At 59.8% G+C, this 25,690-nt stretch overlaps 3 protein-coding genes across 3 annotated transcripts in view; 2 read left to right on the top strand and 1 right to left on the bottom strand.

The window, feature by feature from the left end:
• The first annotated feature begins 1,040 nt into the window (after positions 1–1,040).
• LOC130146605 (trypsin-like) lies at positions 1,041–8,007 on the top strand. The gene is made up of 5 exons (XM_056332885.1): positions 1,041–1,266; positions 4,220–4,382; positions 5,807–6,060; positions 6,569–6,705; positions 7,845–8,007. Exons 1-5 carry the CDS (start codon positions 1,230–1,232, stop codon positions 8,004–8,006), a joined length of 753 nt encoding a protein of 250 aa, XP_056188860.1. The 5' UTR covers positions 1,041–1,229; the 3' UTR covers position 8,007.
• Positions 8,008–13,722: 5,715 nt separating this feature from the next.
• Positions 13,723–23,689, top strand: LOC130145960 (transmembrane protease serine 9-like). Its single transcript, XM_056331521.1, is given in 10 exon segments — positions 13,723–13,807; positions 13,893–14,061; positions 15,379–15,404; positions 16,718–16,869; positions 17,942–18,090; positions 20,684–20,797; positions 21,377–21,529; positions 22,011–22,276; positions 22,747–22,883; positions 23,300–23,689. Coding segments are annotated over 10 exon segments (1,641 nt in total).
• Positions 23,690–25,401: 1,712 nt separating this feature from the next.
• LOC130145961 (hormone-sensitive lipase-like) overlaps positions 25,402–25,690 on the bottom strand; it is a gene marked incomplete at its 5' end in the record, with an annotated part of 1,231 nt that continues 942 nt past the window's right edge. The window contains 1 exon segment of the mRNA XM_056331522.1: positions 25,402–25,426. Coding sequence (XP_056187497.1) covers positions 25,402–25,426 — 25 coding nt within the window.

The following is a 25,690-nucleotide window of genomic DNA, read 5'->3' on the forward strand; positions in this document are numbered from 1 at the left end:
TTTGGGGGTCCCCTTAACCTTGGTTCTGGTTTGGGGTCTCCTTAAGCCCGCCCACTTGAGGGGGTGGGCGGGACCTCAAGGGGGATTAGCCCCCACCTTGCTCCAGAGCTGCAGAGGATTGTGGGTAATCTGGGTCTGGCACATGGCCGGGGGGGGAGGGGGGGGACGGCGGACTGACACCGGAGGGGAGGCACTGGGATGAACTGGGAGGCACTGGGAAGGGCAGGAAGGGCACTGGGAAGGTCACTGGGACATACTGGGAAGCACAGGGAGGCTGGGAGAGGTGTGGGGGTGAACTGGGAAGGGCGGGAAAGGCACTGGGTCCCATACTGGGAGGCAGTGGAAGGCTGGGATACGTATGGGGTGAACTGGGAGGCACTGAGGTGTACTGGGATATACTGGGAGGCCTCAGGGACACTGTGACACAAACTGGGAGGCACTGGGAAGGCACTGGGATGCTCCAGGAGGCACTGGGAAGCACTAGGATGCTCTGGAAGATACTGGGAAGTACTGGGATGCTCCAGGAGGTACTGGGATACCTGCAGGGGAAAACCAGCAGGGCACTGGGAAGCACTGGGATGCCCCAGGAGGTACTGGGAAACACTGCGAGGCACTAGGATGCCTACAGGAGGAAACTGGGAAGGCACTGGGATGCCTCAGGAGGCACTGGGAGGCACTAGGATGCTCTGGAAGGCACTGGGATGCCCCAGGAGGCACTGGGAAACACTGCGAGGCACTAGGATGCCTGCAGGGGGAAACTGGGAAGGCACTGGGATGCCCCAGGAGGCACTGGGAAGCACTAGGATGCTCTGGAAGGCACTGGGATGCCCCAGGAGGCACTGGGAAGTACTGGGATGCCTCAGGAGGTACTGGGAAACACTGCGAGGCACTAGGATGCCTGCAGGGGGAAACTGGGAAGGCACTGGGATGCCCCAGGAGGCACTGGGAAGCACTAGGATGCTCTGGAAGGCACTGGGAAGTACTGGGATGCCTCAGGAGGTACTGGGATGCCTGCGGGGGGAAACTGGCAGGGCACTGGGAAGGCACTGGGAAGCACTGGGAGGCACTGGTTGGCACCCGCACCGCCCCGGGCCGGGGTGTGGTGGGAGGGTGAGACAGCCCCAACCGGCCCCGCTCCCTCCCGGGGCGGCCCCAGTCCAGGCGGAGCCTTACTGGGATTTAAGGGATTGGCTCCAGTGCCCCGGCAGCCTCCTCTTCCTCCCTCCGCCATGGAGCGCCTCCTGCTGCTGCTGCTCCTGGCCACCGGTGAGGGCACTGGGGGGCACTGGGAGGGTGTGGGGAGGGTGCTGGGGGGCACTGGGGGAGCGCTGGGAGGGCGCTGGGGGGCACTGGGGGGTGCTAGGAGGTACTAGGGGGCACTGGGGGGTACTGGGAGGGCACTGGGGGGCTCTGGGGAGCATTGGGAGGTCACTGGGAGGGCACTGGGGGGCACTGGGAGGATGCTGAGAGGGTGCTAGGAGGTACTGGGTTGCACTGGGAGGCCACTGGGAGGGCACTGGGGGGTGCTAGGAGGTACTGGGGGGCATTGGGAGGGCACTGGGGGCACTGGGAGGGCACTGGAGGGTGCTAGGAGGTACTAGGGGGCACTGGGAGGGCACTGGGGGGTGCTAGGGGGTACTGGGGGGCACTGGGAGGGCACTGGGGGGTGCTGGTAGGGCGCTGGGAGGTGCTAGGAGGTACTGGGTTGCACTGGGAGGGCACTGGGAGGCACTAGAGGGAGCTGAGGGGCACTGGGGGGCTCTGGGGGGCATCAGAAGGCCACTGGGAGGGTGCTGGGGGGTACTAGGGGATACTGCGGGGCACTGGGAGGACACTGGGAGGCACTAGAGGGAGCTGGGGGGCACTGGAGGGCACTGGGGGGTGCCAGGAGGTACTGGGGGTCACTGGGAGGGCACTGGGGGGCACAGGGGGATGCTGGGAGGGCACTGTGGGGTACTGGGAGGGCACTGGGAGGTCACTGGGTGGTGCTAGGAGGTACTAGGGGGCACTGGGGGGCACTGGGAGAGCACTGGGAGGGCACTGGCGGCTGCTAGGAAGTACTGGGAGGGCACTGGAAGGACACTGGGAGGGCACTGGGAGGGCACTGGGAGGGCACTGGGTGGTGCTAGGAGGTACTAGGGGGCCCTGGGAGGGCCCTGGGAGGGCACTGGGAGGGCACTAGGAGGTACTGGGGGGCACTGGGAGGGCACTGGAAAGTGCTAGAGCATGCTGGGAAGGCAATGGAGGGCACTGGGTGTTAAGTGGGGGCACTGGGACTGAAGTGGGAGCACTGGGAGGGAACTGGGAAGCACTAGGAGGGGACTGGGTAGCACTGGGAGGGCACTGGGGGGGCACTGGGAGTTGCTGGGAGGGTGGTGTGAAGCACTGGGAGTGCGGGGGGGGGGGCGCTGGGAGGGAACTGGGGGGCACTGGAGGTGGCTTGGAGGGCACTGGGAGGCACCGGAAGGGCACTGGAGGGCACTGGGAGTGGGGAGAGCGAGTGGAAGGTACTGAGAGGACACTGGGAGGCCTCAGGAGGCACTGGGGAGTCCTGGGAAGGAGCTGCAGGTGAACTGGGGACACTGGGAGGCAGTGGGAGCATACTGGTGTGAGAGGGAAGGAAGGAGGAAGCACTGGGAGGCAAAAGACAGCATGGAACTGGTACTGGGAGGGAGCTGTGGGTGAACTGGAGGCACTGGGAGGCAGTGGGAGTGTACTGGTGCAGGTAAGAGGGTGAGAGAAGATACTGGGGGACGCCACAAGGTAGGCACTGGGAAGCACTGGGAGCACTGGTGGCATGTAGAAGGGAATGAGAAGGTTGCAGGGAGGGTACTGGGAAGGAGCTGGAGATGAACTGGGGGCACTAGGAGCACATGGGAAGGAATGGGAAAGCACTGGGAGGCACCAGGGAGACACTGAGGGGTACTGGGAGGAAACTGGGAGGTGCTGACAGTGTACCTGCGGGGGAACTGGGGGCACTGGGAGGGAACTGGAGGCTACCGGGAAGACTTGTCAGGCAGCAGGAGGAAATGGTGTGAGGCAGGGAGGCACTGGGGGCCACCGAGGGGTAATGAGGCAGTGTTGGGAAAGAACTGGGAGGCACTGGGAGGGCACTGGGAGACACTGATAGGCAGTGGGTGGGAAGCGGTAGGTCACTGGGAGCACTGGGAGGGAACTGGTAGAGCTGGGAGGACACGGGGGTGACACGGGGAGTTGCTGGGTGGCCCAGGAGACCTCCTAGGAGGGAACTGGGAGGGAACTGGGAGGCACTGGGAGGGAACTGGGAGACATTAGTAGGCAGTGGGTGGGAGACATTGGGTCACTGGGAGCACTGGGGAGGGAAAGAGAGAGCTGGGAGGGAACTGGGAGGTGCTGGGTGGCCCAGAGGACCCCCTAGGAGGGAACTGGGAGGTACTGAGAGGGAACTGAGAGGCACTGGGATGCACTGAGAGGTTCTGGGTGGCCCAGGGGACCTCCTAGGAGGGAACAAGAAGGGAACTAGGAAGACACCGGGAGGGACTGGGTGGCCCAGAGGACCCCCTAGGAGGGAACTTGGAGGCACTGGGAGGAAACTGGGAGGCACTGGCAGGGAACTGGGAGGGAACTGGGAGGCACTAGGAGGGAACTGGGAGGCACTGGGAGGTGCTGGGTGGCCTAGAGGACCCCCTAGGGGGGAACTGGAAGGGAACTGGGAGGCACTGGGAGATTCTGGGTGGCCCAGAGGACCCCCTAGGAGGGAACTGGAAGGTGCTGGGAGACACTGGGAGGGACTGGGTAGCCCAGGGGACCTCCTAGGAGGGAACTGGGAGGCACTGGGGGGTTCTTATTGGCCCTGAGGACCTCCTAGGAGGGAACTGGGAGGCACTGGGAGATTCTGAGTGGCCCAGAGGACCTCTTAGGAGGGAACTGGGAAGGAATTGGGAGGTACTGGGAGGCACTGGAAGACGTTGGTAGGCAGTGGGTGGGAAAGAGAGAGCTGGGAGGGAACTGGGAGGTCCTGAGTAGCCCAGAGGACCTTCTAGGAGGGAACTGGGAGGGAACTAGGAGGGAACTGGAAGGGACTGGGAGGGAACTGGGAGACATTGGTAGGCACTGGGTGGGAAAGAGAAAGACTGGAGGACACTGGGAGGTCCTGGGTGGCCCAGAGGACCTTCTAGGAGGGAACTGGGAGGCACTGGGAGGCACTGGGAGGTGCTGACCCCTGTCTCCGCTCCTCCAGCAGCCGCAGGGGACGAGAATCGGATCGTGGGGGGCAGCAGCTGCCAGAAGAAGCGTCACCCCTACCAGGTGGTCCTCCTGGGTCCTCAGAAGAACATCCACTGCGGTGGGGTCCTCATTGGGAGGTCCTGGGTGCTGACGGCCGCCCACTGCGACACCAAGAGGTGGGGTGGGTCCCCTGGGGTGGGCCCAGTGGGGTGGGCACCCTGGGGTGGCCGGGGGGTCCCCCTCTTTGGCCAGAGGGAGGAGCCATGGAGGTCCACCAGGAGCTGGAAGTGGTCGTGGTAATGGGAGGAGCTGGGTGGGGTTCATCTTAAGGTGGGTGGTGGCCCGCAGAGGTGGTCTCTAGCTCAGGGTCTCCTTCCCTGCCGCAGAGACTTCTGGGACTGGGTGGCTTCAGAAGACAGGAGGCCACCACTATGGCCCAAAATGACCATCCAGTTGGCTTCCCAGTATGACCATCCCGTTGGGTTGGCCACCTCAGCCATCCAGTTGGCTTCCCAGTATGACCATCTACCTGGGTTGGCCACCTCAACCATGCAGGTGGGCTCCCAGAATGACCACTGACCACCTCAACCGTCTAGGTGGGCTCCCAGAATAACCACTGACCACCTCAACCATCTAGGTGGGCTCCCAGAATGACCATCCCATTGGCCTGACCACCTCAACTATCTAGGTGGGCTCCCAGAATGACCATCCCATTGGGTTGGCCACCTCCACCATTCAACTTCCTTCCCTTGGGCATGGCCAAGAGCTTCTCAAACCCAACATCTTCTGTCTGCTGAGGTTCTGCAGGACCTTCTCCCCAAGAGCCATGGTGTCCCCCTCTTCAGGAGATCTGGGCCATGGTCAGGACCCACAGGCCTCACCCTCCCATGGAGGTCTCCTCCTTTGGCCACCTGAGGCAACCGGCTGGTGGCCATGGGGGGAGGCCGGCCCAGAAGGACCTCACTGCCCCCAAATTTGGTGGCCAAGGGTTGGACCTGAAGAAAGGTCTTCTCCTCTCCCTGTTCCCACCAGCTCTGTGGACAGGGACCTGACCTGGACCAGAAGAAGTTGGGTGGAGGGGACAAACCAGTTTGAGGAGCTTGTGGCACTGGTGTGACTGGCCTGGGCAGGGGCACCGATGTGCTGACTCCATGGGAGGTCCATGGAGGCCACCACCCCCACGCCACGGGGATCCAACCATCTCCTCGAGGTGGACACGTGGACCTTCCACCATGTTTAGGTGGTCTGAGCTTTTCCTGGCTGAGCGGGGACACACAGAGTGGATCCACCCAGAAAAGTGGGGAGAAGATCCAAGATTTAGGGATGAGTTGGAGACCTGGATGTTGAGGTCCTGGGGTTGGATCCGGGTCTTCTTCAACTTGGGTTGGACCAAGGAGAACTTCATTGACCATGGCCAACTCTTCCAGTTGACCCGTTGGGTGGTGTTGGGCTCCGAGCCTCAGTTTCCCCACTTGGTTGAAGATATCCAGGAGAGTTGGAGGACCACCTGCCCTCCATCCCAGGAGCTCCACCAGGTGGACCTTCTCCTTCCCCTGGAGAACCTCATTGTGGTCCTTTCTCCTTCTCCTCCCCCACCCAGCTCCATCCCCATCCGCATGGGCGACCACAGCTTGAAGACCAAGGAGGGGACGGAGCAGTGCGTCAACTCGGCCAAGGCCTTCATCCACCCCGACTACGACCCCACCACCCATGACAGTGACATCATGCTCCTCAAGCTCCAGAAGCCCGTCCGCTTCACCGACCACGTCCACCCCGTGGCGCTGCCCAAGCGTTGTCCCCCCCCCAACACTGAGTGCATCGTCTCGGGGTGGGGCAGCACCAGCAGCCCAGAAGGTAGGGGACAGCATCTTCTCAAGGCACGTGGTGGGGGTGTCAAGGGACCTGGGGACATCTCAGTGGCTTGGGGGCATCTCAGAACCTTGAGGACATCTCAGCGGCTTGGGGACATCTCAGCACCTTGGGGACATCTCAGAACCTTGGGGACATCTTAGCACCTTGGGGACATCTAGAACCCTGAGGATATCTCAGTGGCTTGGGGACATTTCAGTGGCTTGGGGACATCTCAGAACCTTGAGGATATCTCAGTGGCTTGGGGACATCTCAGCACCTTGGGGACATCTCAGGGAGGGGACATCTCAGGCTGTGGTGCTCTCTGTTCTCCACCTCCCACCGTAACAAGACCCTCCAAGCCTCCATCCCCCCTCACCTTGATGCCACCTTCATAGTGGCCCATCACCCCTGATGTCCCCCTTGGCACGAGGTGCCCCCCTTCTTTCCGGCCACCCCTGTGGCCACCACAGTGTCCCCCCCCACCCCATAACGACATCCCCTCCTCCCCCAGGGGACTTCCCCGATGTTCTCCAGTGCGCTGTGGTCTTCACCATGTCCAACGAGGCGTGCGCCAACCTCTACCCCCAGGGCATCACCCGGAACATGCTCTGCGCTGGCGTCACCACAGGGGGCACCGACTCCTGCCAGGTACGGGGGGGGGACGATGGGGGGTCCCCTCCCACTATGGGGACACCTCGATGGGGAACGGGGTGGGGGGAGGGGCAGCACCCTGCCCGCTGGAGAACCTATAGGAGATGCCACCACTGTGGTGTATTGTGGAGACGTGGGGTTGTGTAGGGACACCCCAAGGACCTCGGGGACCACCCCTCCAAGGTGCTATAGGGACGCCCCCCCCCGCAAGCTGCTGGTGGTCTCCATGGCCTGACCCCATAGGACATGATGGTCTCCATGACCTGACCCTATAGGGCATGGTGGTCTCCATGGCCTGACCCCATAGGACATGATGGTCTCCATAGGGTATGGTGGTCTCCATGCCTTGACCCATGGGACATGGTGGTCTCCATGGCCTGATCCCATAGGACATCGGTCTCCATGCCTTGACCCCATAGCACATGATGGTCTCCATGCTTTGACCCCACAGGTCATGGTGTTCTCCATGCCTTGACACCGTTGGTCATGGTGTTCTCCATGCCTTGACCCCATAGGTCATGGTGGTCTCCATGCTTTGACCCATAGGGTATGGTAGTTTCCATGCCTTGACCCCATAGGACATGGTGGTCTCCATGCCTTGACCCATGGGACATGGTGGTCTCCATGGCCTGATCCTATAGGACATGGTCTCCATGCCTTGACCCTATAGGTCATGATGGTCTCCATGCCTTGACCCCATAGGACATGGTGGTCTCCACGACCTGACCCTATAGGACATGGTGGTCTCCATGGCCTGATCCCACAGGACATGGTCTCCGTGCCTTGACCCTATATGTCATGATGGTCTCCATGCCTTGACCCCACAGGTCATGGTGGTCTCCATGGCCTGACCCCATAGGACATGGTGGTCTCCATGACCTGACCTTATAGGACATGGTCTCCATGCCTTGACCCCATAGGTCATGATGGTCTCCATGCCTTGACCCCACAGCTCATGGTGGCCTCCATGCCTTGACCCCATTGGTCACGGTGGTCTCCACGGCCTGACCCATAGCACATGATGGCGCACAACAGAGACCCATGGGTCTCCATGGCTTCCCACGGGGTGCCCCTGAGGTGGCCTTGCCCCCCCCCCCGCCCATCCCCCATCTCAGGGGGGTTCCTCTCTCCACCAGGGTGACTCGGGGGGGCCGCTGGTGTGCCGGGAGGAGCTCCAGGGCATCGTCTCGTGGGGGATGCAGGTCTGTGGGCAACGGGGCAAACCGGGCGTCTACACCCGCGTCTGTGCCTTTACTGCCTGGATCCAGGACACCATCAGGAGGAACGATCACGTCTGACCCCCCCTCCCCCAAAAAACATCTCCTCACCTATCCCCCACCCCCAAAAAAGCCACCAGGGGTCTTCTCCCACCTCCCCCCACGCACCGGGGAAGGGCTCCTGGAATAAAGCCCTGTGAAACGTGGCCACCTGTGGAGGTGGGGGCTGAGGGGAAGGGTGGGAGATGGTGGCCACCAGGAAGGTGGTGAGGAGATGGCCACAGTGTTGGTGGCCACTGTGGGAAACTCATAGCCACGTGTACCTGGGGTTGGTGGCCATGGTGGCAAGCTGCAACCACACTTTTGGGGCTGGTGGCCACCATGGGCAACCCATGGCTACAGGTATATGGTGCTGGTGGCCATGATGGCAAGCTGCAACCACACTTTTGGGGCTGGTGGCCACCATGGGCAACTCATGGCTACAGGTATGTGGTGCTGGTGGCCATGGTGGCAAGCTGCAACCACACTTTTGGGGTTAGTGGCCACCATGGGCAACTCATAACCACGTGTAACTGGGGTTGGTGGCCACAGTGGCAAGCTGCCACCCATGTACAGCCCTGGAGAACATGTTGAAGTCTGGAGGACACACGTGTCCATATCTGGAGGACTTGTATCCACGTCTGGAGAGCACATGTGTCCATGTGTGGAGAACACGTATGTCCAGGTCTGGAGCACACGTATGTCCATGACTGGAGGACATGTGTCCAGGTCTGGAGGACATGTAAGTCCAGGTGTGGAGAACACGTGTCCCGGTCTGTAGGACACATATGTCCAGGTGTGGAGAACACATGTCTAGGTCTTGAGAACATGTATGTCCAGGTCTGGAGAACACAGCTGGCAACCCATGGCCACACATGTCCAGGTGTGGAGAACATGTGTCCAGGTCTGGAGGACACGTATATCCACAGCAACTGGCCACGTGTGTCCATACATGGAGGACACACACCTACCACCAGGAAGCCACCCATGATGACCCACCACCACCACGCATGTCCACCCTGGTGGCCACAGCTGGCACGTCACCACCACCCACATCCACCTCCAGTGGTCACCTCCAGCGCCCCATGGTCTGGGGTGTGTCCTCTCCCCCCACCACAAACCCACCCCACGTCCCACCACCACCACGAGCCCACCCCACGTCCCACCACCACCTTCTGAGGACATCCCACCACCACTCAGGGCACCTGGGGTTATCACGGGTGGCGCGTCAACCAGGAGTAAGGCAGGGAGCTGGTGTGGGCACCTTAATTGGTCCTAATTAAGAGCTGGCTAACGAGGCGGCCGCTAACGAGGCCCCCCACTGAGAGGAGAACCAGTTGGGCCAGACGCGCCCGCCCTGTTTACACCGATGACACCCAGGAGGAACCCTTGGGTGGGTGGGGGAAGCCACGCCCCCTCCCACCTCATGGCCACGCCCCCCTCCCCGAAGCCCCGCCCCCGCGAGTGTGCAAGGAGATGGGGTGACAGCGCCCTCTAGTGTGATGGTGGACCTATGGGTGAGGTGTGGAGGCATCTCGTGGGCTTGGGGACGTGTGTGGGGGATGTGTGGACATGTGTCATGGACATATGGACACGTGGTGGACATGTGGACATGGGTGGTGGACATGTGTCATGGACATGTGGAAACGTGGTGGACGTGTGGACATGTGTGGTGGACATGTGGACATGTGTCATGGACGTGTGGACACGTGGTAGACATGTGGACTTGTGTGGTGGATGTGTAGAAAGGTGTCATGGACATGTGGACACATGTGGTGGACGTGTGGACATGTGTCATGGACATGTGGACACGTGTGTGGACGTATGGACATTTGTGGTGGACATGTGGACACATGTGGTGGACATGTGGACAGGCTTCATGGACATGCAGACACGTGGTGGATGTGTGGACACATGTGGTGGAAACGTGGACATGTGTCATGGATATGTGGACAGGTGGTGGATGTGTGGACAAGCATCATGGATGTGTGTTATTGACATGCGGACACGTGTCATGGACATGTGGACACGTGTGATGGACATGTGGAGCTGCTGTCATGCAAGGCCCTGTGCCCACACATGTGTATTGACAACAGTCACACAGATGCACCACGAAACCAGCACATGGTGGTCTCCAAACCAGCTGACCAACCAGAACATCCAGGTCTCCAAACCAGTTGGCCAACCAGAAGGTGCAGGTCACCAAACCAGTTGGCCAATCAGCTCATGGTAGTCTCCAAACCAGTTGTCCAACGCGCACATGGTGGTCTCCATACCAGTTCCCCAACCAACTCATGGTGGTCAAGCAGCACATGGTGGTCTCCAAACCAACTGGCCAAGCAGCACGTGGTGGCCTCGAAACCAGTTGGCCAACAAGCACATGGTGGCCTCCAATCCAGCTGGCCAACCAGCACATGGTGGTCTCCAAATCTGTTGGCCAACCAGCACATGGTGGTCTCCAAACCAGTTGGCCAATCAGCATGTGGTGGTCTCCAAACCAGATGGCCAAACAGCCCGTGGTGGTTTCCAAACCAGTTGGCCAACCACAACCAGCATATGCTGGTCTCCATACCAATTGGCCAACCAGCTCATGGTGGTGTCCGTACCAATTGGCCAACCAGCATGTGGTCGTTTCCAAACCAGTTGGCCAACTCGCACATGGTGGTCTCCAAACCAGTTGGCCAATCAGCATGTGGTGGTCAACCAGTACATAGTGGTCTCCAAACCAGTTGGCCAACCAGCACGTGGTGGTCTTCAATGCTGGTTGACCAAGTAGCACATGTGGTCAAGCAGCACATGGTGGTCTCCAAACCAGTTGGCCAACCAACTCATGGTGGCCAACCAGCACATGGTGGTCTCCAAACCAGATGGCCAACGAGCTCATGGTGGTCAACCAGCACATGGTGGTCTCCAAACCAGTTTGGCAACACGTATGTGGTGGTCCCCAAACCAACTGGCCAACCAACTCATGGTGGTCAACCAACACATGGTGGTCTCCAAACCAGTTGGCCAACCCGCACATGGTGGTCTCCAAACCAGTTGGCCAACCAGCTCCTGGTGGTCAATCAGCACATGGTGATCTTCAAACCAGTTGGCCAACCAGCTCATGGTGGCCTCCAAACCAGTTGGCTAACAAACTCATGGTGGTCTCCAAACCAGTTTGGCAACATGTATGTGGTGGTCCCCAAACCAACTTGCCAACCAGCATGTGGTGGTCTCCAAACCAATTGGCCAGCCAGCACACGGTGGTCTTCAGTGCTGGTTGACCAACTAACACATAGTGGTCAAGCAACACCTGGTGGTCTCCAAACCAGTTGGCCAATCTGCACATGGTGGTCCCCAAACCAGTTGGCAACCAACTCCTGATGGTCAACCAGCACATGGTGGTCTCCAAACCATTCGGCCAACCAACTCATGGTGGCCAACCAGCACATGGTGGTCTCCAAACCAGTTGGCCAACAAACTCATGGTGGCCTCCAAACCAATTGGCCAACGAACTCATGGTGGTCAACCAGCTCATGGTGGTCTCCAAACCAGATGGCCAACGAACTCATGGTGGTCAAGCAGCACATGGTGGTCTCCAAACCAGTTGGCCAACCAACACATGGTGGTCAAGAAGCACCTCATGGTCTCCAAACCAGTTGGCCAACCAGCACGTGCTGGTCCCCAAACCAGTTGGCCAACCAGCTCATGGTGGTCTCCAATCCAGCTGGCCAACCAGCACGTGCTGGTCCCCAAACCAGTTGGCCAACCCTTGGCGTGACACAAGCCCTGGCAGTGCCGGGCAACGCGTCGCAGGGATTAGGGAAGGAGGCGGCCGCGCGTCCTGGTGCCTTCCTGACTCCTCCAGCTCATCCTTGGGGTGGGACTGGCCGGGCCGGCCCCGATGCCGCTATAAAACCATCGCTCCCATGGGAGGGGACAGCAGCGGCACCGGCGCCGGATGAGGCCGGTTGGAACCGGCTGGGTGGTTGGTGGGTTTTGTTTTGTTTTTTTTTTTGGGGGGGGGGGGGGCGCCACATCCGGATTTTGCTCCGTCGCCGCAGACGTCAGACAGGAAGAAGGGGGGTGTCCCCGTCCCCACCCCCACCCCGGCAGGGAGCTGTGGAGAGGTAGGGGGGGAGGGTGGGGAGGGGGGGAGGGGAGGGGGGGGCTTCGGCAAGAGATGGTGGGGGGGGTGTCTTGCGCCCGCTGCCCCCGATGTCCCGCCGTCCCTCCTTGTGTGCTTTGCCCCTGGTGTCCATCCTTCCTTCCTCCCTTCCTTCCTTCCTTCACTTCCTTCCCCGGGTTTGACCCATGCCCCCATCCCTGCTGTCCATCCTTCCTTCCTTCCTTCCTTCCATCCTTCCTTCCTTCCTTCCTTCCTTCCTCCCTTCCTTCTATCCTTCCTTCCTTCCTTCCATCCTTCCTTCCTTCCTTCCTCCCTTCCTTCCTTCCTTCCCTCCTTCCTTCCTCCCTTCCTCTCTTCCTTCCATCCTTCCTCCCTTCCTTCCATCCTTCCTTCCTTCCTTCCTTCCCCATGTTTGACCCATCCCCTCATCCCTGCTGTCCATCCTTCCCCATCCTTGATCCATGAGGCCCACCACCCACATCCATGGGGCCCACCACCCATATTCATGGGGCCCACCACGATGTCCATGGGTCCCACCACCCATGTCCACGAGGCCCACCACCCACATCCATGGGGCCCACCACAAAGTCCATGGGTCCCACCACCCATGTCCACGAGGCCCACCACCCACATCCATGAGGCCCACCACCCACATCCACGGGGCCCACCACCCACATCCATGGGGCCACCACCCATGTCTGTGGGGCCCATGGGACCCATTTCCTTTCTCTGTGGGGTCCATGGCACATGTCCTCTGGGAGTGGTGACCCACACCCATGGGTGGCTCCAACCCATGGCCATGGGAACTGCGACCCACTGTCACGTGGAGCTTTGACCCACTTCTGTGGGGCCCACAGATGCCCTCCGTGGGGAGGAATGACCCATGGCCACCAGGAACCATGACCCACATTCATGGAGAGTGGTGACCCGGGCCCATGGGTGCCTCCACCTCATGGCCATAGGGGACCGTGACCCACGGGGAACCATGACCCACAGCCATGGGGGGGGGGGGGGACACCACGACCCACACCCACCTGGAGCAATGACCCACATCCTTCCAACCCACCACCTACGTCCACTGGGGGCAGCGACCCACATCTCAGGGGGCTTCCAACCCCCAACCTTGAAGACCCATGTCCTCTGGGGGCAACGACCCACATCTCAGGAGGCTTCCAGCCCCCAACCTTGAAGAACCGTGACCCCCACCCATGGGGGGAGAGGTGGGGTGGGGGTCTACCACCCATCTCTCCATAGGGCATGACCCACACCCTCAACCCCAGGGAGGCATCCAAGGGCAGCAGGAGGTGCTGGGAGGTCAATTGCCTGGAGACAAGGAGGGGGAGGTGGAGGAGTTGGTGGAGCCCGTAATTACGTGCCTCGTTAACGATGACTCTGTTAATTACCACCGTGGCATTTGGGCTAACGACCATGTCACCCTCACCAAAGCCCCATGACGGGGCGAATCACCACGGTACCACCGTGGAGGGGACAGAGGGAGGGTCCTCACCATGTTGGTGGAGACCCCCGAGAAACATCTCACCTTCTCCTGGAGCAGGGGTGGGGTGGGGCAGAGGGTCCCGGTGAAGGGTGACACCCCACCCCACCCCATGGTGGGACTAACACCTCTGCCTCACAGTGCCCACAGCGATGGAGACACGAGCCATGGTGGCCACCAGGCTACGGGGTGCCGTGAAGCTCCTGGGGACCTTGGTGGTCTTGATGGCATCTACAGGTGAGCGGAGGGGGTGGAAGGTGCAGATCCGGCCACGCAGCCACGCACGCGTTGGCATTAATGCGTGTCTTTGGTCCCTCTGTAGCGTTGCTGGCAGCGGGGGACACGCGGGTGGTGGGCGGCGTGGACTGCCCACCCCACTCACAGCCGTGGCAGGTGGCCATCCTGGACATGTACAAGCTCTACTGCGGCGGGGTCCTGGTGGCCAGGCAGTGGGTGGTGACGGCAGCCCACTGCACCACCCCAGGGTAAGGGTGACACCACCACCGTCATGTGGCCACCACCCCCCCGGTGGGGCCACCACAACCTGCAGTGGGCTCCGCAGTCCGCGCGTGTCCACACACAAGCCAGGAGGTGGTCTCTGTGGTCTACTGAGGTGGCTCCCATGGTCTACTGAGATGGCCTCCATGCTCTACCAAGGTGGTCTCCATGGTCTACTGAGGTGGTCTCCTGAGGTGGTCTCCACAGTCTCCTGAGGTGGTCTCCATGGTCTACTGAGGTGGCCTCCATGGTCTGCTGAGGTGGTCTCCATGCTCTACTGAGGTGGTCTTGGTGGTCTACTGAAATGGTCTCCATGGTCTACTGAGGTGGCCTCCATGCTCTACTGAGGTGGCCTCCATAGTCTACTGAGGTGGCCTCCATAGTCTACTGAGGTGGTCTACTGAGGTGGCCTCCATGGTCTACTGAGATGGCCTCCATGGTCTACTGAGGTGGCCCCCATGGTCTATTGAGGTGGCCTGCATGGTCTACTGAAGTGGTCTGCATGGTCTACTGAAGTGGTCTGCATGGTCTACTGAGGTGGTCTCCATGCTCTACTGAGGTGGTCTCCATTATCTGCTGAGGTGGTCATGCCATGGTCTACTGACATGTCCTGGCTGTGCTGTGCCCCACGTGTGTCATGGACATGTCACGGTCCCATATGTGGGTCATGCCATGTCCTGCACATTGGCCATGCCATGGTCCACGCGTGTCCTTCCCATGATGCAGATGCCACCTCCCACATGTGTCCTGATCATGCCACATGTCACAGGAGCCACAGCCACCTCAAGACCTTCTGTCCCACACGCATCCTGGTCATGCCACCCCACCAGGACCATGGCCACCTCAAGACCTTCCATCCCACACGTGTCCTGGTCATGCCACCCCACCAGGACCATGGCCACCTCAAGACCTTCTGTCCCACATGCGTCCTGGTCATGCCACCCCACAAGGACCATGGCCACCTCAAGACCTTCCATCCCACACGTGTCCTGGTCATGCCACCCCGCCAGGACCATGGCCACCTCAAGACCTTCTGTCCCACACACGTCCTGGTCATGCCACCCCACCAGGACCATGGCCATCTCAAGACCTTCCATCCCACACGTGTCCTGGTCATGCCACCCCACCAGGACCATGGCCACCTCAAGACCTTCTGTCCCACATGCCTCCTGGTCATGCCACCCCACAAGGACCATGACCACACCTTGACCTCCAAGCCCCACGCGTGCTCCATGGTCTGGTGGCCCTGGCCACCTCACTGTGTGTCCCCATCCCCCATGCACCCCTCCCCCCTGCCCTAGGATCACCAGTGTCCACCTGGGCAAGCACAACCTCTACACGCGGGAGTGGGGGCAGATGCAGAAGATGGTGCAGAAGTTTGTGGCCCACCCCAACTATGACCCCACCACCAAGGACAACGACATCATGATGATGAAGCTCCTGACGCCAGTCACCATCACTGACAGGATCCGTCCCGTCCCTGTGGCCTCCTGCCTCCCAGAGCCTGGGACCACCTGTGTCACCTCGGGATGGGGGGCCACCACTTCCCCAGAAGGTACCCAAGACCCAGGGCATCTGCTGGATGCCTGGGGCTTCTCCTGGTGGTGGGAGGTTGGACATCTGGGTGGTCCCCTGGACACCTGGGTGGTCTCCTGGACATCTGGGTGGTCTTCTGGACACCAGGGTGGTCTCCTAGACATGTGTGTGGTCTCCTGGAAAGACACTGGGGTGGTCTTCTGGACAGACACCTGGGTGGTCTCCTTGACAGGCACCTGGATTGTTTCCTGGACACCTGGGTGGTCTCCTGGGTGTCTGTATGGTCTCCTGGGCAGTTGGGTGGTCTCATGGGCATCTGGGTGGTCTCCTGAACACCTGGGTGGTCTCCTGGACTTCTCCTGGGTAGTCTTCTGGATATCTGGGTGGTCTCCTGGACATCTGGGTGGTCTCCTGAGCATCAGGGTGGTCTCCTGGGCATCAGGGTGGTCTCCTGGGCATCTGGGTGGTCTCCTGGATATCTGGGTGGTCTTCCAGACAGACAGCTGGGTGCTCTTCTGGACGTCTGGGTGGTCTCCTGAGCATATGTGTGGTCTCCTGGATATCTGGGTGGTCTCCTGGACAGACACCCAGGTGGTCTCCTGGACAACTGGGTGGTCCCCTGGACACCTGGGTGGTCCCCTGGACATCTGGGTTGGTTACCTGGACAGACACCTGGGTGTCTCCTGGTCATCTGGGTGGTCTCCTGGACACCTGGGTGGTCTCCTGGGTGTCTGGGTGGTCTCATGGGCACCTGGGTAGTCTGGACATGTGGGTGGTCTCCTGGACACACACCTGGGTGGTCTCCTGGGCAGTCTCCTGGACACCTGGGTGGTGTCCTGGACAGACACCTGGGTGGTTCCCTTTTCCTCCTCAGAACTTCTCCCTGGGACGAGGTTTCGCCCCCCATGGGCCCTGTCCCCGGGGTTGTTTCTCCACCTGAAAGCTTGGAAACGCCCCCAAATGCCTCGTTCTTCTCCCCCAAAAAACAGCTGGAGAAACATCTCCAAGTGAATTCTGGGGTGCGGGGGTGGGGGGGACAGCAGTGCTGGGAGGGTTTGGGGGGGAGGGGTTGTGATTTTCTGGTTTCTTTGTTTCCCCTCCCCCATCCTCCTCCATTTGTCGTCTCAGTCTCTTACCCGGACGTCTTGCAGTGCGTCAACGTCACCATCTTCTCGACGGCTGAGTGCCAGCAGTTGTATCCTGGTTCCATCACAGAGAACATGTTGTGTGCTGGGAGTCTCCAAGGCGGTAGGGACTCCTGCCAGGTACGGTGGAACGTCCCCCTCCACCATCACTGCCCCTCCCCCCAGGGGATGTCCCCCAGGTGGACCCCGGTGGCAGGAGGGGGCCTGTCCCTTTGACGTCACAATGGGGTCTTCCTCCGTTGGGTGGCCTAATCGTGGCACAGGAAGCCAGTAAGGGTTGGCCAAGGCAGCGGTGTTCTTCAACCCGATGAGGGTTGGCCAACTCGTTCATGATTGGTCAACTCAACAGTTGGCCAACTCAAGAGGAGTTGGAAAAGCCGGTGTTGGTTCTTCAACTTAACAAGGGTTGGCCAAATCGTTCATGGTTGGTCAACTCAACAGTTGGCCAACTCAAGAAGAGTTGGAAAAGCCAGTGTTGGTTCTTCAACTAAACAAGGGTTGGCCAACTCTTGTTGGGTTGAAGAACCAACAGCAGCTTTTTCAACTCTTGGGTTGGCTGGTTGTTGGGCTGGCCAACCATGAAGGGTTTGGCCAATCATGAATGATTTGGCCAACCCTTGTTGGTCACTTGGTTGGCCAACTCAACAGTTGGCCAACCCAAGAGTTGAAAAAGCCCGTGTTGGTTCTTTAACCCAACAAGGGTTGGCCAACTCAGTCATGGTTGGCCAACTCAACAACCGGCCAAGCCAAGAGGTCACCCAGCCAAATGAGACCCAACAATGGTGTGTCCAGATGCAAGGAGTTGTCCAACCCAGGAACCACTTGGTGGCCCAACCCAACCACTCCACTTGGTGGCCCAACCCAAGACCCACTTGGTGGCCCAACCCCTGAAGCACTTGGTGGCCCAACCCCAGAACTACTTGGTGGCCCAACCCAAGACCCACTTGGTGGCCCAACCCCTGAACCACTTGGTGGCCCAACCCCAGAACTACTTGGTGGCCCACCCAACACCTCCACTTGGTGGCCCAACCCAAGACCCACTTGGTGGCCCACCCAACAGCTCCACTTGGTGGCCCAACCTGTGAACCGCTTGGTGGCCCAACCCCACAACCACTTGGTTGGCCAACCCAACCACACCACTGGGTGGCCCAGTGGAGACCGGTGTTGGGTTCACACCGTGTCTCTCCCGTAGGGTGACTCGGGAGGACCTCTGGTTTGCAACGGGACCCTCCAAGGGATCGTGTCCTGGGGGATGGAGAAATGTGGGCAACCCAAGCGACCTGGTGTCTACACCAAGGTCTGTAGATACTCCCAGTGGATCCAGAAGACCATGGAGGACAACTAGAGTCAACTCTGGCAACCTCCAGGTGCCCACAGGGAGGTTGGACCACCACGGGCTGCGCTCCCACCACTGGCCAGGGCAGGACGATGGGGACAACCCAAGGTTGTGGCGAGGTTTTGGGTGGCCCCAGGGTCTCCTGGGGTGAAGGGGCGGTGGGAGTGGCACGAGACATTAAAGAGTTGTCACGTTTGGTGGGAAATGTCCTTTCAAGCTGCTCCTCCCCATCTTCTTGGGAGACCAACCTCGTGGTCACCTCCCATGGACCAAGGGGTGGCTGCGGTGGCACCGAGGACATGGGCTGCTGGTCCTCCAACCCCACGGAGATCATCATCTCAACCAGGGGGAGCAACCACCAATGGGTGTCCAATTTTTTTGGGTTGGCCAACCCAACGAGGGTCATCCAATCGGTGAGAGGGTCACCCACCCCCAAAGAGGGGCCATGCCATTGGTTGATCTCTTCCCCCAAGTTGAGGCCACACCATTGGCTGAGCTCTTCCCAAGACCCTCCCACCCAAAGTTGAAGCCACGCCATTGGTCAGGCTCTTCATAAGTCCCACCCCCATGTTGAAGCCACGCCATTGGTTGGACTCTTCCCAAGACCCTCCCACCCCAAAGAGGGGGCATGCCAGTGGTTGATCTCTTCCTCCAAGTTGAGGCCACGCCATTGGTCGGGCTCTTTCCAAGACCCTCCCACCCCATGTGGAAGCCACACCATTGGTCGGGCTCTTCCTAAGTCCCACCCCCAAGTTGAACACATGCTAATGGTCAGGCTCTTCCCAAAACCCTCCCACACCAAAGAGGGGACACGACATTGGTTGATCTCTTCCTCCAAGTTGAGTCCACACCATTGGTGGGGCTCTTCCTAAGACCCTCCCACCCCATGTTGAAGCCACACCATTGGTCAGGCTCTTCCTAAGTCCCACCCCCAAGCTGAAGCCACACCATTGGTTGGGCTTTTCCCAAGACCCTCCCACTCCAAACAGGGGACATGCCATTGGTTGATCTCTTCCCCCAAGTCGAGTCCACACCATTGGTGGGGCTCTTCCTAAGGCCCGCCCAACCTAAGCTGAAGCCACGCCATTGGTCGGCCTCATCCTAAGTCCCACCCAACCCAAGCTGAAGCCACGCCATTGGTCAGGCTCTTCCCGAGACCCTCCCACCCCAAGTTGAGGCCATGCCATTGGTTGGTGCCCACCACGAGGAGCTGCCCCCCTCCCCCTCCCCCCCCGAGCCGCCCCACCCCCACCCCATCGCACGCACCCACCCCTCCCCCCAGGCAGCGAGGCCACTCCATGCCCTCGATGCTGCCCTGGAACTCGTTAGGAGATTAATTAGCGTGAGGAGATTAATTAGCGCCGCTGCTGCCATCCTATAATCCCCCCCGCCCGCACCACACCCAGGGAGCGGGCCGTGCCGCCGCGCGGGGGGGATTTAGTAAATCCGTCGTTAATCCGGCAGGGGGTGGGGGAGGGGCACCCTGCCCCATGCCACCTCGGGGAGACGCCCTATGGGGACCCGTGTCACCCTATAGACACCATAGGGGACCTATATCACTCCATAGATACCATAGGGGACCCGCGTCACCCTACAGATATGCCATAGGGGATCCACGATGCCCTATAGATACCACAGGGAGCCCATGCAACCCTATAGATATGCCATAGGGGACCCACTACGTCTCATAGATACCACATGGGAGCCATGCCACCCTATAGATATACCATAGGGGACCCACTTCACCCCATAGATACCATAGGGGACCTGTGCCACCCTACAGATACCATAGGGGCACCCTTGTCACCCTATAGATACCATAGTGGACCCACCTCACCCTATGGATATGCCATATGTATAGATACAATAGGGGACCCATGCCACCCTATAGATACCATAGAGGACCCACTTCACCCTATAGATATGCCTTAGGGGACCCATGCTACCCATAGATCCCACAGGGGAACTATGCCACCCCATAGATATACCATAGGGGGATCCATATCATCCTGTAGATACTATAGGGGACCCATGCACCCCTATAGATATGTCATAGGGGACCTATCCCACCCTATAGATACCATAGGGGGCCCCCCACCACCCCACAGATACCACAGGGGAACCACTTCACCCTATAGATACCATAGGGGAACGCCGTCTCCCTATAGGTACAGTAAGGGACCCCCATCAACCTATAGGTACCATAGGGGATCCCTGTCCTTGTCACCCTATAGATATGCTGTACAAGACCCATGCTACCCCTATAGATACCACAGGGGACCCCCTGTCACCCTAAAGGTACCATATGGGACCCCCGCCACCCTATAGATACCATACGGGACCCCTGTCACCCTATAGATACCACAGGGGACCCCCCTCACCCTATAGGTACCATAGGGGAACCCCATCTCCCTATAGATACCACAGGGGACCCCCGTCTCCCTATAGATACCATAAGGGCCCCAGGCTGGGGGCTGCCCCCTCCCCCCACGGGGTGGGGGAGGGGTGTGAACATGGCACCTGGGGCTCCACAAGCAAACACGGGGGGGGGGTGGGGAGGGGGCCGCTAACCAGCCCCCGTTAATAATTAACACGGAGCCTTGATAAGTGGGGGCACCCACCCCCACCCCCCCTGGCACCCGGCGCCCCCTCCCCCCACCATGGCGGCCCCTCTCCCCCTCCTCCTCCTCCTCCTGGAGATGGTGACCCCTGGTGAGGGGGGGGGGGGGGGGTGAGGGGTGCAGGGGGGGCCGCGGGGGGGGGGGGGGGGGGGGAGGGGGGGTGGCCTGGGGGTGTCCCAGGTGGGGACAAGGGGGTCTGGAGGGGTCCCCAGGGTGGGGTGGGGGCCGGGGCAGTCTCCGGAAAGGGGATTGGGGATCCCAGGGGGTCCCGGGGGGGACACAAGGGAGTCTGGGGGTGTCCCAGGGTGGGGGTGGGGGTCTGGGGGGGTCCCCAAGGTGCAAATGTTGGGGGGGGGCAGTCTCCGGAGGGGGGGTGGTGCGGGTCTGGGGGGTCCCAGGTGGGGACAAGGGGGTTTTAGGGCGGGGTCCCGGGGGGGGCTGGAGATCCTCGGGGTAGGGACAAGGGGGGTCTGGGGCGGGGGGGGTCCCGGGGGGGGGGGCGGGGGTCCCAGGAGGTAGAGGGGGCTTGGTGTGTGTGGGTGGGTGTCAGTCTATGGGGTGCCAAGGGTTGGGGGGAGGGGTGCCCCCCAGTGGGGGGGGTCCTAACGGGGGGGGGGTGTTGGGGTGGGGGTCGCGGGACCACCCCAACATTCCCCTCCCCTCCCCCCAGCCCAGCCGCGGGGCGAGCGGATCCTGGGGGGCAGCGAGTGCCCCTCCCCCACCCACCCCGCCTCGTGCTGCTCTTCCACTTCGACCAGCACCAGTGCGGGGGGGCCCTGCTCAGCTCCCAGTGGGTCCTGTCCGCCGCCCACTGCCGCACCAGGTCCGAACTGGGAGCACTGGGAGGGAGACTGGGGGCATAGAAAGGGAACTGGGGGCACTGGGAGGGGAACTGGGAGGGGCACTGGGAGCACTGGGAGGCACTGGGAGGGGAACTGGGGGCACTGGGAGGGGAACTGGGAGCACTGGGAGGTGCTGGGAGGGGAACTGGGGCCATAAGAAGGGAACTGGGGGCACTGGGAGGGGCACTGGGAGCCCTGAGAGGCAAACAGGGAGCACTGGGAATGGAACTGGGAGCGGCCACCTTCCACCGTGACCCCGGCCGACCACGGCCCCTCCCACACACCCCTCCCCCTCCCCCACCCCCCACGTGTCCCCTCCCCCACCACATCCTCATCACGCCCCTCCCCCCACGTCCCACCACCATGACCACGTCCCACCACCACATCCCACCACCATCACCATGTCCCACCACCACCACCACGTCCCACCACCACCATGTCCCACCATGTCCCCTCCCCCAGCCACATCCAGGTGCGGGCAGGGGAGCACAGCCTGGCCACCCTGACAGGGTGGGAGCAGTTCGCCACCGCCGTGGACATTGTGGTCCACCCTGGCTTCAACGCAGACGCTGCAGACAACGCCTACGCCCACGACCTCATGCTGCTGCGCGTGGAGCCCCCCTTCACCCCCACCCCCCACGTCCAGCCCCTGGCCCTGCCCACAAGACCCCCGGCCACTGGCGACAACTGCACTGTCATGGGATGGGGGACTACCACCAGCCCCCAAGGTACACGGGCGGGGCTGTCTGGTGGCATCTCCTCCATACCACCAGCCCCCAAGGTACAGGGCGGGGGCTGTCTGGTGGCATCTCCTCCACCTTCACTGGGTTGGGGTGGTGGCATCTCCTCAACCTTCATTTGGTTGGGTGATGGCATCTCATCAATCTTCCTTGGGTTGGGTGGTGGCATCTCCTCAACCTTCCTTGGGTTGTGTGGTAGCATCTCCTCAACCTTCCTTGGGTTGGGTGGTGATATCTCCCTCAACCTTCGCTGGGTTGGGTGGTGGCATCTGGGCAGGGAAGTGACCCAGGTGGTCACCTCAACATTCCTTGGGTTGGGTGGTTGGCAATCTCTTCAACCTTCACTGAGTTGGGTGGTGGCACCTCCTCCACCTCCCTTGGCTTGGGCTGGGGTCAACCATGCACCAGATGGACCCTGGTGGCCCTGGCCCTGCTTGGACACTTGCCCCTCCCCCCAGAGTCCTTCCCCGACACCCCCCAGTGCCTCAACGTCACCGTGGTGGGTGACGCCACGTGTTGCCAGGTCTACGGCGCCAAGTTCACTGAGGACATGTTGTGTGCCGGTGGGACCGTGGCGGGCAAGGACTCCTGCCAGGTATCTCCAGACCTTCGTGTCCTACAGCCACGTCCCCACATCCTCTCCCCCCACCGCTCTCCCTTGTCCCTTGGGCTTGGAGGAACCCCCTGTGACCCATCCCCTACGTACCCACCACCCCCGACCACGTGCCTTTGGTCCCCCTGGGTCCCCTCACCTGGAGACGTCCCACCCACCCATGGTCACCACCCCTTTTGGATCCCTGGGTTTCAAGACGTGCCCATCCCCCATGGCCACCTCCCTGGGGTCCCCCTGGCCACCACCCCGTGCCTGGTCCCACCATCTCCAGATCCTCCAGAGTTTCTGCCCCCACCGGTGGCCACATGTCCCCCACCAGCTTAGCCACCCTCCACCCTGGGGTCCTCCTGGGTTGGGGGGTGTGGTCGAGGTCCTGGCATGGTCCCTTTTGTCCCCAGGGTGACTCGGGAGGTCCCCTCATCTGCCAGGGGGGTTCTCCAGGGCATCGTCTCCTGGGGGGACCCACCCCTGCGGGCAGGCGGGGAAGCCAGGGGTCTACCCGCCCGGCACCTACCAACCCCACCACAGATCCATCAACCCCCCCTAGAACCCACCATGGACCATCTGACCCCAACACAGATCCACCAAACCCCCCTAGAACCCAACATGGACCATCTGACCCCACCATGGAGAGGCTGAAGCCACCAAGAGAGGATCAACCCCCACCACAGATCCCACCATGGTTGGACCGATTCCACCACAGATCCCACCATAGATGGACCGATCTCACCACAGATCCCACCACGGATGGACCGATCCCACTACAGATCCCACCAAGGATGGACTGAGCCCATCATGGATAGACCATCCCACCACAGATTCCACCAAGGATGGACAGATCCCACCATGGATGGATCAATCTCGCCACAGATCCCACCATGGATGGACCGATCACACCACAGATGGACTGATCCTGCCACAGATCCCACCATGGATGGATCAATCCCACCATAGATGGACTGATCCCACCACAGATCCCACCACAGATGGACCGATCCCACCATGGATGGACAGATCCCACCATGGATGGACCAATCTCACCATGGATGGACTGATCCCACCACAGATCCCACCATGGATGGATCAATCCTACCATAGATCCCACCACAGATAGACCAGTCCCACCACAGATTCCACCACAGATGGACCGACCACCCCCCCAGACCCCTCCCCCCAATAAACCCCTCCCCCCCCCCCCCCCCGCATCCCCCGTGGCTTCGCTGGATCCCTGGGGGCACCTGGGGGGGAACGTGGGTCACACTGGGCAGGACCAGGCCAAAATGGGGCAAAAATGGGCAAAATGGGGCAAAAATGAGCAAAATGGGGCAAAATGGGAAAAAACGGGCAAAATGGGGAAAATAATGGGGAAAATGGGGCAAAAATGGGAAAAAATGGGCAAAAGAGGCAAAAATGGGAAAGATCAGATAAAAATGGGCAAAACTGGGGAACCTGGGCCAAATTGGGTGGTATTGAGCCAAAATCGGGCAGAATCAGGCAAAATTGGGTGGAATTGAGCCAAATCAGGCAGATTTGAGCCAAAATTGACAGAATTAAGCAAAAAATGGGCAAAATTGAGCCAAAATCTGGAGGATTCGAGCCAAAATCAGGCAGAATTGAGCCAAATTCAGGCGGAATTGACACAAAATTAGGCAAATTTGAGCCAAAATCAGTCAGAATTGAGCAAAAATTGGGGGGAATTGAGCCAAAATTGGGCAAAATTGAACCGAAATTGGGCAGAATTGAACCAAAATTGGGTAGAATTGAGCCAAAATTGGTGAAATTTAGCTAAAATTGGCAGAACTAAGCCAAAAATCGACAAAACTGAGCCAAAATCAGGCAGAATCAAGTCAAAATTGGGCAAAATTGAACAAAATTGGGTAAATTGAGCCAAAATCGGGCAGAATTGAGCCAAAATTGGTGGAATTGAGCCAAAATCGGCAGAATTAAGCCAAAAATCAACAAAATTGCACCAAAATCAGGCCGAATTAAATCAAAATCGTGCAGAATTGAACCAAAATCGGCAGAATTAAGCCAAAAATGGGCAAAATTGTGCCAAAACTGGAGGATTCGAGCTAAATCGGTGGAACTGAGCCAAAATAGAGCATAATTGTAACAATATCAGGCAACATTCAAGCAAAATTGGGCAAATTGAGCCAAAATGGGGCAGAATTGAGCCAAAATCAGCAGAATTAAGCCGAAAATGGACAAAATTAAGCTAAAATTGGATGGAATCAAGTCAAAATTGGGCAAAATTCAGCCAAAATTGGGCAACATTGAACGAAAATTGGGCAAATTGAGCCAAAATCGGGCAGAATTGAGCCAAAAATCTACAAAATTGTGCCAAAATCGGGCGAAATTGAACTAAATCGTGTAGAATTGAACCAAAATTGGCAGAATTGACCCAAAAATGGGCAAAATTGTGCCAAACCTGGAGGATTCGAGCCAAAATTGGTGGAATTGAGCCAAAATAGGGCAGAATTGTAAGAAAAATGGGCAAAATTCAGCCAAAATTGGGCAACATTGAACTAAAATTGGGCAAATTGAGCCAAAAATGGTGGAATTGAGCCAAAATCGGCAGAATTAAGCCAAAAATGGACAAAATTGAGCCAAAATCGGGTGGAATCGAGTCAAAAATGGGCAAAATTGACCCCAAATTGGGCAGAATTGACCCAAAATTGGGCAGATTTGAGCCAAAATCGGCGGAATTGCGCCAAAATTTTGGGCAGAATTGAGCCAAAATCGGGCAAACCTGGGCCAACCTGGGTGACGTTGGGAAGGGGGAGGGGGCG

The sequence above is a fragment of the Falco biarmicus genome, chromosome 3 (assembly GCF_023638135.1).
Source record: "Falco biarmicus isolate bFalBia1 chromosome 3, bFalBia1.pri, whole genome shotgun sequence".
In the NCBI taxonomy this organism is placed as follows: domain Eukaryota; kingdom Metazoa; phylum Chordata; class Aves; order Falconiformes; family Falconidae; genus Falco; species Falco biarmicus.